Source organism: Salvelinus sp. IW2-2015, linkage group LG17 (genome assembly GCF_002910315.2).
Source record: "Salvelinus sp. IW2-2015 linkage group LG17, ASM291031v2, whole genome shotgun sequence".
In the NCBI taxonomy this organism is placed as follows: domain Eukaryota; kingdom Metazoa; phylum Chordata; class Actinopteri; order Salmoniformes; family Salmonidae; genus Salvelinus; species Salvelinus sp. IW2-2015.
In genome coordinates, this window is record NC_036857.1 from 7,569,854 (window position 1) to 7,583,329 (window position 13,476).

General features: G+C 43.5%; 1 protein-coding gene across 1 annotated transcript in view; it reads right to left on the reverse strand.

Moving 5' to 3' along the window:
* The window catches only part of LOC111976942 (solute carrier family 12 member 5), a 132,801-nt gene that overhangs the window by 35,172 nt on the left and 84,153 nt on the right, over positions 1–13,476 (reverse strand). Inside the window, exons 4-7 of the mRNA XM_024006124.2 lie at positions 10,480–10,626; positions 3,621–3,675; positions 1,419–1,549; positions 444–691 (exon numbers count right to left, since the gene is read on the reverse strand). Of these exons, the coding sequence (XP_023861892.1) occupies positions 444–691; positions 1,419–1,549; positions 3,621–3,675; positions 10,480–10,626 (581 nt within the window). The remainder of the gene's footprint in view (positions 1–443; positions 692–1,418; positions 1,550–3,620; positions 3,676–10,479; positions 10,627–13,476) is intronic.

Below are 13,476 nucleotides of genomic sequence, written 5' to 3' on the forward strand. Positions count from 1 at the left end.
AACATTACAGAAATTAACATAAATATGCAAGTCTCATGACTTAACTGAGTAAATTAAGTAAACATTAAACATGACCAGAGACAGGGTCATCATGACATTTGTTTAGTTCTTTTTGTAAAGCTCTAACAACTTTAAAGTTGGAAACCTTAATTGGTCAAACTCCCATGTCTGTTTGGTATAATACAACAACAAAGAAATGACTGCAAACAACAAACACCATTCCCCCTGGACATTATTCCACGCATGGTAGGACAGCAGAATATGCAGCGAATTCTTTTTTCTCCCACGCTGACGAATGCGCCTCTCCTCTGTTTTCATCAACAAAATCAAAACAATAACAATGGCGCTGGGGCAAACAATGGCGCTGTTTCCCCCAATGTGGATTCAATCTTTAAGTGAGCAACAGCGGAAAAGTGCACAAGGCTCAGTCAGGTCAGACTTACGGGAAAACAGGGGGTTCAAAGGCCGTCTTGATGACCCCAGCGTAAACAGCCAGGATGGACAGAATAACGCACGCCAAGAAGACCAGAGCCAGCTTGTTGACATATTTGACCCCAACAAACACCACCGTGGCCATGAAACTGAGCACAATGGTGCCGTACACGCGCATGTTGTTCAGCATCGCTGCCTCCATATCAGCCCCTTCCAGACCCTCCATCTTAAAAATGGCCGCCTGGGGAAGGATGTAAATCTAGAGAAGGGAAAGATGGAGGAAGAGAGAGAGAGGGAAGGGAAGAGAAGAGAAAATGAGATAGGAAGAGAGGAGAGAGTAAGAATAGGATGCAGGGAGAGAAAGGGTGTGTTAAAAATGAAAAATGATAGAGGGAGGTATGAGGATGGAGGGAGAGAATGGGAGCAAGTGTCAGAAAAGGAGGATGAAGGAAAAAAGGAGGAAGGGAGTGAGAAGAGAGATCAGACATGATCTCAAACATTGGAGACATCAGATAAACGTAATAAAAATGGTATTGTTTTTATGATGGTGGATGATGGAACAGACAAGGCACTAACAAATGAACCAGCAGATGAAAGGAAATGCACTTAGAATTATTTTGAAAAAGCATCAGATCTAAAGAAAGCTCTGAGTGTGACAGCTTGCTGGATAAATTCGTGATAATTGAGATATTATGTCTCTAAGGAAAAAACCCTCAGGAATTGCAACAACTTTTCATATTTGTCTAAAATGAAAAGATATCAACATAATGGGTTTCAATTGATTGTATTTAGTGGGTAGCTTTCTGCATCCTCATCTCTTGCATTACAATCTACACTGAAGAACACAGACATGTGAGTGCACATCTTCCCTTTGCATTAATCAATGTTGTGGTCTCGCCCCAATATAAAACGCTGGAAAAGGCACAGAGGAATACAAAACAGATAGTAAACAAAACAATAAAATAATAGCAAGCATCTATCCTTACCAGCAGAAGTTCGATGGCACCAAGGATGTACATGGCACCCGCAAAAGTAGTCCCCAAATAGAAGCAGATTCCGACAGCTCCGCCAAACTCAGGCCCCAGGGAACGGGAGATCATGTAGTAGGAGCCTCCGGCTGAGACACACAAACACAACCATTGGCATTCCTCTTTGGCTCTATTTCTGCAACATTGTCTTCAAAGATGAACCCCAGGTCTGCACAAAAGTCTAAAGAATTGGGGCTTGAATCTGCAGAAGCAGTAATTCGTAAACAAAAAGATAGTGCTGCATAGACATTGCTTAGGCATGTTAGAGAGAGCTTGAATACAGTTCTAGACTTTCTCTACATTACTATGGTTTTATGGATAGGTACAAAATAGATTCTAGGTTTCTGAATAGAATAGTTTCACACTTTGACTTTGTGCAGGTGGTGGAAGCGGCGCTAATACAGTGTGGTTCTGATTTAGCCATGCTAGCATTACCTAAGCTGTGTTCGAATACCCATGCTAACATACTGTATACTACATAATGAGTATATACTATTAGTTAATTTTAGTATACTGTAAACGAGCAGTATGCTTTCAGTTGAGCGTACTAGCTCTTTGCCTGTCTACCGGAAGTTGATGCTGTTGCTATGCAACCTCTTGCTAGTTAGCATAACAAATTACTAGTTAGACATTTTACGACTTTGGGTGTGTTCTTAAATTCAATCTGGAATGCCAGAGTGTGCTCGTAAATTCAGAGCGTTGTCAATGTGCTCGTAAATTCAGAGCGTTGTCAATGTGCTCGTAAATTCAGAGCGTTGTCAATGTGCTCGTAAATTCAGAGCGTTGTCAGGTTGGCCGGTTGTAAATTCAGAGCGTTGTCAGGTTGGCCGGTTGTAAATTCAGAGCGTTGTCAGGTTGGCCGGTTGTAAATTCAGGGCGTTGTCAGGTTGGCCGGTTGTAAATTCAGGGCGTTTTGCTCTCGGGGGGCACACTGGACGCTCGGGCCAAGGAGTAGGGTTGATTTAAGCGTTCTGACCTTACAACGGCAGCCAAACACCCAAGCTAACTTGCTAGCTACTTCCAGACACAAATGAGACCACTGACCATTTTACTCACCCTAGAAGAGCTGGTTAGGCAGTTTTCATGTTATCCAGAGCGTTGGTGACTGTAACTGTGCTGCTGACAACAATTTAATAATGATTTTTTGCCAACGTTTATCGACACCGGCCATATTCAACGGGTGTTGAGCGCTCATGAATTCATTATTCTGTGCTCTTGTACACTCAGACGAGAGTGCTCTGAAATCAGAGTAGATGGCCAGAGTGAATTTACAAAAGCACCCGAATGTCCATCAAACGCACAACGACTATACCATTTAGCTAAGCTAAGAATGACGAGAATAATCAAGTCAGTAAACGTTGGGTAGTTAGATAGCCTARAGTTAATATACTGACAAGTTTGATGTATAAGTAGCCAACTAACATTATGTAGCTAGCTAACATACCGGTACATACTACTGTAATGATATGCTATGTGGTTGGTAAGGACAGCGTAGCTAACAAATTGTCAGCCAACCTAACGTGTAAGGTAACTTATTTGAAAAGTCATTACTTTATTACGTTGCTCAACATTCTCTTAACATTTTCATAATTAGTTAAAGCAATGAATTTGTATCTGCTCTCATTGTACTTCGGCTGCATATTTTCAAATGCCTCGGCTTAACAGCGTCTGTATGTAATATAACGTCATTTTGGCATAGTGGAACTGCCTACGTCACTACCTTATCTGCTTGAATAGAATACTAAATAGTAGCTAGCAAGATGGAGATCACAGAGGTACTTTTTAATGAGTGCATTTAGAAAGTGAATAGTTTGCATCAACTATCTTTGCTAAAACCACTGCAAAGGTTTTGCTTGCAAACTTTGGTTTCGAATTGCGAGTTTCTGACATGTCTGCCTCGTGATTTGTTGGGAGAGTTCTCTGTCTGAGCACCCCACCCCAGATTTTTTTCCCCCTTATCAAAGTTTTCAAAAGAGTCCGTCGTCGAAACCAGACCCTAGTTACTGTTGCATAGGGTCGGGTTTTCGAGACTAAGTATTACCTGTCCACAGACCTGAGCAATATCAGAGGACATGAAAACCTAATTGCTTGGAAATACAACAGGATTGCCCTGCGGCACCCAGGCCTCCCACGCATGCACACACTGTGTTACGCACTCACCTGGRACCACTCCATTCGTTGCGATGGCACTCATGGAGATCGCTGTCAGCATGGTCTGAGACAAGAGAGTCAGTGGGGWGAGAAAACTATACATTTAAAATGGAGGAGCAGTTAAATATATTTTATTCACCAGCTGCAGAGTTCTGATTCTTAGTTTAATAATATATTGTTTGTGATGCTCTATCCTTATGCCATACTTCAGTATGAACCTTGTGAAGATGGTTCAAAATAGTTTCTTAGTTATATACTGAACAAAAATACACTATATATACAAAAGTATGTGGACACCCCTTCAAATGAGTGGATTCGGCTATTTTAGCCACTCAGCCGTTGCTGACTGGTGTATAAAATCGAGAACAAAGACATGCAATCTCCATATCCAAACATTGGCAGTAGAATGGCCTTATAGAAGAGCTCAGTGACTTTCAACGTGGCACCGTCATAGGATGCCACCTTTCCAACAAGTCAGTTTGTAACATTTCTGCCCTGCTAGAGCTTCCCCAGTGAACTGTAAGTGCTTTAATTGTGAAGTAGAAATGTTTAGGAGCAACAACYGCTCAGCTGCAAAGTGGTAGGCCACACAAGCTCACAGAACGAGACTGCCGAGTGCTGAAGCGCATAGCGCGTAAAAGCGTCTGTCCTCAGTTGCAGCACTCACTACCGACTTCCAAACTGCCTCTGGAAGCAARGTCACAAGAACTGTTCTCCGGGAGCTTCATAAAATAGGTGTCCATGGTCAAGCAGCCGCACACAAGCCAAAGATCACCATGCGCAATGCCAAGCTTTGGCTGGAGTGGTTCAAAGTTCACCACAATTGGACTCTGAAGCAGTGGAAACGCGTTCTCTGGAGTGATGAATCACGCTTCACCATCTGGCAGTCCGACGGATTAATCTGGCTTTGACGGATGCCATACCCACCCGAATGCATAGTGCCAACTGTAAAGTTTGGTGGAGGAGGAATAATGGTCTGGGGCTGTTTTTCTTGGTTCAAGCTAGGCCCCTTAGTTCCAGTGAAGGGAAATCTTAATGCTACAGCATACAATGACATTCTAGACGATTCTGTGCTTCCAACTTTGTGGCAACAGTTTGGGGAAGGCCTTTTCCTGTTTCAGCATGACAATGCCCTCGTGCACAAAGCGAGGTCCGTACAGAAATGGTTTGTCGAGATCGCTGTGGAAGAACTTGACTGGCCTGCACAGAGCCCTGACCTCAATCCCGTCTAACAACTTTGGGATGAAATGGAACACCGACTGCGAGCCAGGCCTAATCGACAGTGCGCGACCTCACTAATGCTATTGTGGCTGAATGGAAGCAAGTCCCCGCAGCAATGTTCCAACATCTAGTGGAAAGCCTTCCCCAAAGAATTTCTGCACAAACGGTCAGAAACCAGCTCATGGAAGCTCATCTGCGTGCTCGTCGTCCTCACCAGGGCCTTGAACTGACTGCAGTTTGGCGTCGCAAACCGACTTCAGTGGGGAAATGCTCACCTTCGATGGCCACTGGCACGCTGGAGAATTGTGCTCTTCACGGATGAATCCCGGTTTCAACTGTACRGGACAGATAGRAGACAGCATGTATGGCGTTGTGTGGGCGAGTGGTTTGCTGATGTCAACGTTGTGAACAGAGTGCCCTATGGTGGCGGTGGGGTTATGGTATGGGCAGGCATAATCTATGGACAATGAGCACAATTGAATTTGATCAATGGCAATTTGAATGCACAGAGATATCTTGACGAGATCCTGAGGCCCGTTGTTGTGACATTCAGGCCGTTGAAATGTTGTCCCACTTGGCGGGAACTGGAACACGCTTTCGTACAAGTTGATCCAGAGCATCCCAAACACGCTCAATGGGTGACATGTGTGGTGAGTATGCAGGCCAATTAAGAACTGGGGCATTTTCAGCTTCCAGGAATACAGATCCTTGCAACATGGTGCATTATCATGCTGAAACATAAGCTGATGGACACAATCAACAGCCTGATCAAGATCTATGCGAAGGAGATGTGTTGTGCTGCGTGAGGCAAATGGTGGTCCCACCAGATACTGATTGGTTTTCTGATRCACMCCCCTACCTTTTTTGTAAGGTATCTGTGACCAACAGATGCATATGTGTATTCCTAGTCATGTGAAATAAATAGATTATGGACTAATGAATTGATTTCAATTGACTGATTTCCTTATATGAACTGTAACTTGAAATTGTTGCATGTTGCGTTTATATTTTTGTTCAGTGTATTTGYCWGATGATCGATCATGACAACATACAATGCAACCTTGAACTAACCTGAGAACTCATCAATCTAATCAACATCCTGGCAGAAATAAAAGACAGAGATCATAGACATCTATAGTGTCAGTATTTATATCTAAGGTGGGGACAATCTGCAGGCTTGAGATAAAAGTTTCCCTTAGATTTAGGATCAGTTAACCCATTGTGTAAATAACCTTAATAACAGATTTAGGATCAAATGAGCATACCTGTAAATAACCTTACTTATTTGATGGGTGGAAAAATATCATTATCAAAAATATCTGACCACTGAAGAGACAGGTGTCTGTGAGAGGCAGAGACAGATGTCTGTTAGAGGGAGGGACAGGTGTCTGTGAGAGGGAGAGACAGGTGTCTGTTAGAGGGAGAGACAGGTGTCTGTGAGAGGGAGGGACAGGTGCTGTGAGAGGGAGAGACAGGTGCCTGTGAGAGGGAGAGACAGGTGCTGTGAGAGGGAGAGACAGGTGTCTGTGAGAGGGAGAGACAGGTGCCTGTGAAAGGGAGGGACAGGTGTCTGTGAGAGGGAGAGACAGGTGCCTGTGAAAGGGAGGGACAGGTGTCTGTGAGAGGGAGAGACAGGTGCCTGTGAGAGGGGAAGCATTGAAGTAAATAAAAGAGACAGAAGAGAGAAGGACAGAGACAGTCAGAGTTGAAAAAAAGAGAGCGAGTGAGGTAGTTAGGACAGAGAAAGAGTGTTAGTCAGAATGGTTAGATAGAGACAAATACTGAATGGATCATGGAGGAATCAGAGGGAGAAAGAACAAGATATCTGGATTAAAGGAAAGAGATGGATAGAGAAAGACAATGAAGGAAATAGATGTCAGGACACAGGGAGAGAGAATGAGTCACGGAGAGACAAAAAGAGAGTGACATTATGAACACGATAGAGAGAGATGATTGCGCTCAATCAATGCCTCTTCAGTGTGGGTTTCCAGTGGCACGCCTGGAGCTGTGTGTGTGTGTGTGTATTAAGTGGCGACGGGGCCCTCTCAGAGCCCAACAGGCCTGGTGACGTGGCACTGCTATGAGACTCCTTATCAGCTGGTAATGAAGTGACCCTGCTCTCTGAGGAGCACAGATAAAGCCCTAATTGTTTTACTGTTATCTGATGCTGCAGGCCAGGGACCCTGGGACTGCTCTACTGGGAATCATGCTCCTTGAGCATCCCTGGGCAGACAGACAAGCTCCGGTAAGAAGTTGCCCTTTGACACAGATCTGGGATCACCTTACCCCTCATCAAGTGAGGACACATGCTATATGTAAATTTACAGTGATGTGAACTGATAACCATGTACAAAGTAGACCTGGGTTCAAATACAATTTCAGGTATTTAAATTACTTTTCAAATCAAATATTTTTTGTCATTTCAAATGCACATGTATTTGAACCCATGTCTGGTACAATGTAGAACAAGACAGGAAAACATGAAGCGTCAAATCAGCATTAAGTTATAATCTCTTATAAGAGATAGCTTGGACACTTCTCCCATCCTCTGAAACCCTGCTGTCTTTTCTATCTAAAGGTGTCCGTCTGCATGCTTCCCATCCGAAACAGTTCGGAACAGACCCCTTGACTTTTTCAAAAGGTTGTTACGTTACAGAGTTATTCTAAAATTTGATTAAATTGTTTTTTTCCTCTCATCAATCTACACCCAATTCCCCACAATGACAAAGCAAAAACTGGTTTTTAGACATTTGAGAAAAAATATTAAATATGAAATATCACATTTACAGTACACAAGTATTCAAACCCTTTACTCAGTACTTTGTTGAAGCACCTTTGACAACGATTAAAGCCTCAAGTCTTATGATGCTACAAGCTTGGCACACCTGTATTTGGGGAGTTTCTCCCATTCTTTGTAGATCCTCTCAAGCTTTGTCAGTTTGGATGGGGAGCGTTGCTGCACAGCTATTTTCAGGTCTCTCCAGAGATGTTCGATCGGGTTCAAGTCCAGGCTCTGGCTGGGCCACTCAAGGACATTCAGAGACCACTCCTGCTTCGTCTTGGCTGTGTGCTTAGGGTCGTTGTCCTGTTGGAAGGTGAACCTTCACCCCAGTCTGAGTTCCTGAGCGCTCTGGAGCAGGTTTTCATCAAGGATCTCTCTGTACTTTGCTCCGTTCATCTTTGCCTTGATCCTGACAAGTCACCCAGTCCCTACCACTGACAAACATCCCCACAGCATGATGCTGCCACCACCATGCTTCACCGTAGGGATGGTGCCAAGTTTCTTCCAGATGTGACGCTTGGCATTCAGGCAAAATAGTTCAATCTTGGTTTCATCAGACTAGAGAATCTTGTTTCTCATTGTCTGAGAGTCTTTAGGTGCCTTTTGGCAAACTCCAAGTGGGCTGTCATGTGCCTTTTACTGAGGATTGGCTTCTGTCTGGCCACTCTACCTGTCACACCCTGGCCTTAGTTATCTTTGTTTTCATTATTATTTTAGTTAGGTCAGGGTGTGACATGGGGAATGTATGTGTTTTGGTTTGTCTAGGGGTTTGTACGTTTAATGGGTCAGTGTCTTGTCTAGGTGTTTGTATGTCTATGGCTGCCTAGATTGGTTCTCAATTAGAGGCAGCTGTGGTTTATTGTCTCTGATTGAGAGCCATATTTAAGGCAGCCATAGGCAGTTGGGTTTTGTGGGTAATTGTCTATGTTGAACGTTTGTTGCTTGTCTATGCACTTACGTCGTTAGCTTCACGGTTGTTTTGTTTAGTTTGTATTCAGTGTTCGTTTCGTGTTTTTCCCTTCTCTAAATAAAAGAGAAAGTATTTTGCACACGCTGCGCCTTGGTCCTCTCTCTCACCCATAGACGATCGTGACACTACCATAAAGGCCAAATTGGTGGAGTGCTGCAGAGATGATTGTGCTTCTGGAAGGTTCTCCCATCTCCACAGAAGAACTCCTCCCTGACCAAGGCCCTTCTCCCCCGATTGCTCAGTTTGGCCGGGTGGCCCGCTCTAGGAAGAGTGTTGGTGGTTCCAAACTTCTTCCATTTAAGAATGATGGAGGCCACTGTGTTCTCGGGGACCTTCAATGCTGAAGAAATGTTTTGGTACACTTCCCCAGATCTATGCCCCAACACAATRCTGTCTCAGAGCTCTACGGACAATTCCTTCCACCTCATGGCTTGGTGTTTACTCTGACATGCACTGTCAACTGTGGGACCTTACATAGACAGGTGTGTGCCTTTCCAAATCATGTCCAATCAATTGAATTTACCACAGGTGGAATCTAATCAACTACCTCATCCCCATACTGTATTTATTTATTTATCTTGCTCCTTTGCACCCCAGTATCTCTACTTGCACATTCATCTTCTGCATTTTCTACCATTCCACTGTTTAATTTCTATATTGTAATTACTTCGCCACCATGGCCTATTTATTGCCTTATCTCCTTTATCCTACCTCATTTGCACATGCTGTATATATACTTTTTCTACTGTATTATTGATTGTATGTTTGTTTATTCCATGTGTAACTCTGTGTTGTTGTATGRGTCGAACTGCTTTGCTTTATCTTGGCCAGGTTGCAGTTGCAAATGAGAACTTGTTCTCAACTAGCCTACCTGGTTAAATAAAGGTGAAATACATTTTTTTTAAATCCCTGGAGTGGGACTGGAACAGATGTCCCACTGGTCCCACTCYAGTCCAGGTCACAACCTCTATGTATGGCCCAAGGTACAGTAGCAGTCCTGTAGAGTCCTGAGCTCACTGCCTAATCAGAGCTGTTGGGGTTTGATGTTGTCTTTGATCAGTCCTTTGATTGGACAGGCTGTATCTGCCTTTTTTTAGTACTGTTGCTGACATGCTAATCGGCAGTAATGGAGCTGATAGTAGCTTAGAGTGCTAGCTAGCCTTAATTTGTTACTGGATCTTGAGATACACGGAGGTAAGGGTGGTCACCTATTGTTTGGAGGTTGGCTCATGGGGGGAGATAGTCCTCAAGGCTAGTACTACTAAGGCTATAGCTTTTAGACCCTTGGGGAGACAAACCAGAATTAATCAAAAGGAACACCATTTWTWTTTTATTTTTTATCCWACATTCCAAATGCATTCTGGAATTTAAGTTTCAGTTGTTCTGGGTTATATAATTATTTTTTAGTAACAAATGATGAAATTTCTATGAACCAGCATGTATAGAAACCCAAAATATACTTATGTATACAACATTGTAAATTAAAAGCTATTTCTGTAAGTGAAGGGATGAATTGTAAATGTATTCTGTAAAGCTTGTAGGGTTACCTCAGGTCAAAACAGGATTAAACTAGGATTTACTCAACTGGGAGAGCTTTGGACATCAAACAGAATTAAAATGGAAGTGGTGTTAAGTATATCCTTATCAGAGCTGCAAACTGGCCTCTGCTCTGGCAGGCACAGTGCCCATTCTAACACTGATGGACATTGGGATAGAGAAAGAGAGGGAGAAGGGGAAAGAGAGAGAGAGTGGATGGAAGAGAAAAAGAGCTCTCCCGACAGAGAGGGAAACATGGAGGGTGATATAAAGAGAGAGAGGATGAGGGGAAGAAAGAATGAGAGAAGGAGGAGAACAGAAGAGAGTAGGTTTGTGAGAAGGATATGTTCCAGACTCACCGTGGAGCAGCACATGAAGACTATGATGAAGGAGCCAAAGACCCCTCCGATGCCCACCATCCAGGTCATCCGCAGGAACAGGATCACACCAAAGATATTCTGGATGCAGGGTAGGTACACCCCCATCAGAGTGCCCAGCGATGGTGCCTTGAGAACAAACACAGCGCAAAACGGATTGATACTGTGTGTGTGTGTGTGTGTGCACGCGATATGAACATTTAACAGTGGCACGGCAGTACAACCATTATTATACAAGTACAGTAATGTACCCAACACCTTAGTGGAACAAAACAAATTCCTCCAGTGACCAAATCTTGCATCTGAGTTTGGTGGATACAGTACAGACTCATTCTGCACTCATCATACTGAAATACAGTACAGACTCATTCTGCACTCATCATACTGAAATACAGTACAGACTCATTCTGCACTCATCATACTGAAATACAGTACAGACTCATTCTGCACTCATCATACTGAAATACAGTACAGACTCATTCTGCACTCATCATACTGAAATACAGTACAGACTCATTCTGCACTCATCATACTGAAATACAGTACAGACTCATTCTGCACTCATCATACTGAAATACAGTACAGACTCATCAGAAGCTCACAGGCCCTCCTCTATCCCATCACAAAGAGACAGTAATCATATGAAGAGAGAATGACAAGCTCTTTATTCAGTCAAAATGGAGACATCTCCTCCCCATTAACCTATTTGAATGGCTGCAGGAAGATAACGCTTTTCCTTTTCTTCATTATTTTGGCGAGCGATTCTGTCCGTCCATGACTGAAAGCTTTTCTTCTGAGGCAATTATGCTGAAATTCAGGCAGCAGAGATTCCTCTGTCTCACTACACAGAGAGAAAATAATCCATATACAGTATGTGATATCATAGTTAAGTAGTAGAAACTTACTTTCACACTCTTCTATTCATGCAGGTGGAAGTGGCACTAGGATACTAGCTCTGGCTGCCCAAACCCAATGTCCTCTATTGCTCTGTCAGCCCATTTAGCTAATGACTAGCACAGTTGTCCTGTTGCCAAGGAGAAGGACCCTCTCATTCATTTCTTTACATGGGCCTATCTGTCTAGCTATGTATGTGGGAGAAAATGTAATTATCCCAACAATGTCATCCCACAGTGTCATTCTCAAACGCTACCCTTGATTAGACATAGCTTTCAGCTATTGAGTTCAATGGGATTGGATCTGCCATAGGACTCCACTTGTGACCAGACCTCCAGTAGCTAATACCTGCACGGGACATTACTAACACATTATGGTAGTGCAGGATTCACACTTTTTTATTACTTTTAAATGCAATTTATTCTAGGATAAGATTGGAAAGTCAGTTTAAATTCCAGTCGCCTATGAAACAGGGTTTTGGTCATATTTAATAGTGACAACAATGACAACAATGACAACAATGACAACGTCTTATAAGACAGTACAAGTAGAGGTACAAGCAATTATCTGTCCTCTTAGTCCTTGCTTGTCTTCCTGACACTCCAATTAAGTGTCTGAAGCTCGTCATTTAAATGATGTGGAGTCCAGGGAGGAGACGAGACATGGGAAGGAAATTGAAATCTGTATGTAGAGAGAGATGTCTTAGCCACAAGGGTTCTGCAAAGCCACAGGGTAGAGCCAGTGAGAGGTAGCCTACTGCAGGGCCACTCTGACAGACTGTCTACCTCAGGTTTTGCCCTTGGYCCTCAGATCCTCCAGGTGACTCATCACAATAGGAGTCTCGCCACACCATATACGGAATTACTTAGCATTCAGTGACAGGCTCCACGGCAGCCTGTCTCTCTCACTGTAGAGCAGCGTTTCTCAATCCTGGTCCTGGGGACCTATTTTTGCCCATGTACAAACAAAGCTGATTCAAATAATTAATCATGAACAAGCTGAAGCTGATCATTTGAAAGGTATGTTAGTGCAAGGGCAAAAAGAATTTTTTTTCCCCTTTAGGTCCCCAGGACGAGGGTTGAGAACCACTGCTGTAGAGAACACTACTGAAGTCCACAGTACACAATACTCTACCTGTTGTATGAGTCCTCAAGTGCTAAACTACAAATGGACAAATAATTGCACATTTCGATGCATCAATCTTCATTAAATTGTAAAAAGTAGCCTGTCATGTTTTTTCTTTGCAGAACAATCGTTCCTATCAATTTGACTGATGCTAAAGACAACATAAACCACCTCTAAAATAACCTGTCAGACCAATTACCATGCCATGTGATCATCTGCCCCAATTTCACAGCAAGAGAGGAATTGTAGTCAGGTGATTGAGTAAGGCTGGTATGATGCTACTCCTCATTTTATCTAAGATAAAAAAAATAAAAAACATTATCCCATCCTCTCAGGTTAATATCTACTACCCGTTTAGAATTCTCTCATATCAGCCTCTTTTGGCCTCTTGGCTGGAAGAAGCTGTCAAATGAAGATGCAGATAACAAGAAAAACAGTGGAGGGAAATGATGCAGTAACCTGCCTCAGACCAGGGTAACAAGACAGGACGAGAGAGCAGCTTGTTGTATCGGGGTAACGACAGGCCAAGAGAGCAGCTTGTTGTATCGGGGTAACGACAGGCCAAGAGAGCAGCTTGTTGTATCGGGGTAACAAGACAGGCCAAGAGAGCAGCTTGTTGTAACAGGGTAACGACAGACGAGAGAGAGCTTGTTGTATCGGTTACAAGACAGGCCAAGAAGCAGCTTGTTGATGGGTAACAAGACAGGCCAAGAGACAGGTGTTGTATCGGGTAACAAGACAGGCCAGAGAGCAGCTTGTTGTATAGGGTAACCAAGACAGGCCAAGAGAGCAGCGGTGTATAGGGGTAACGACATGACGAGAGAAAGCTTGTTGTATCGGGGTAACGACAGGCAAGAAGCAGCATTGTGTATCGGGTAACGACAGGACAGAGATCAGTTGTATCGGGGGTAACGACAGGCGAAGAGAGCAGCTTGTGTATCGGGGTAACGACAGGATGAA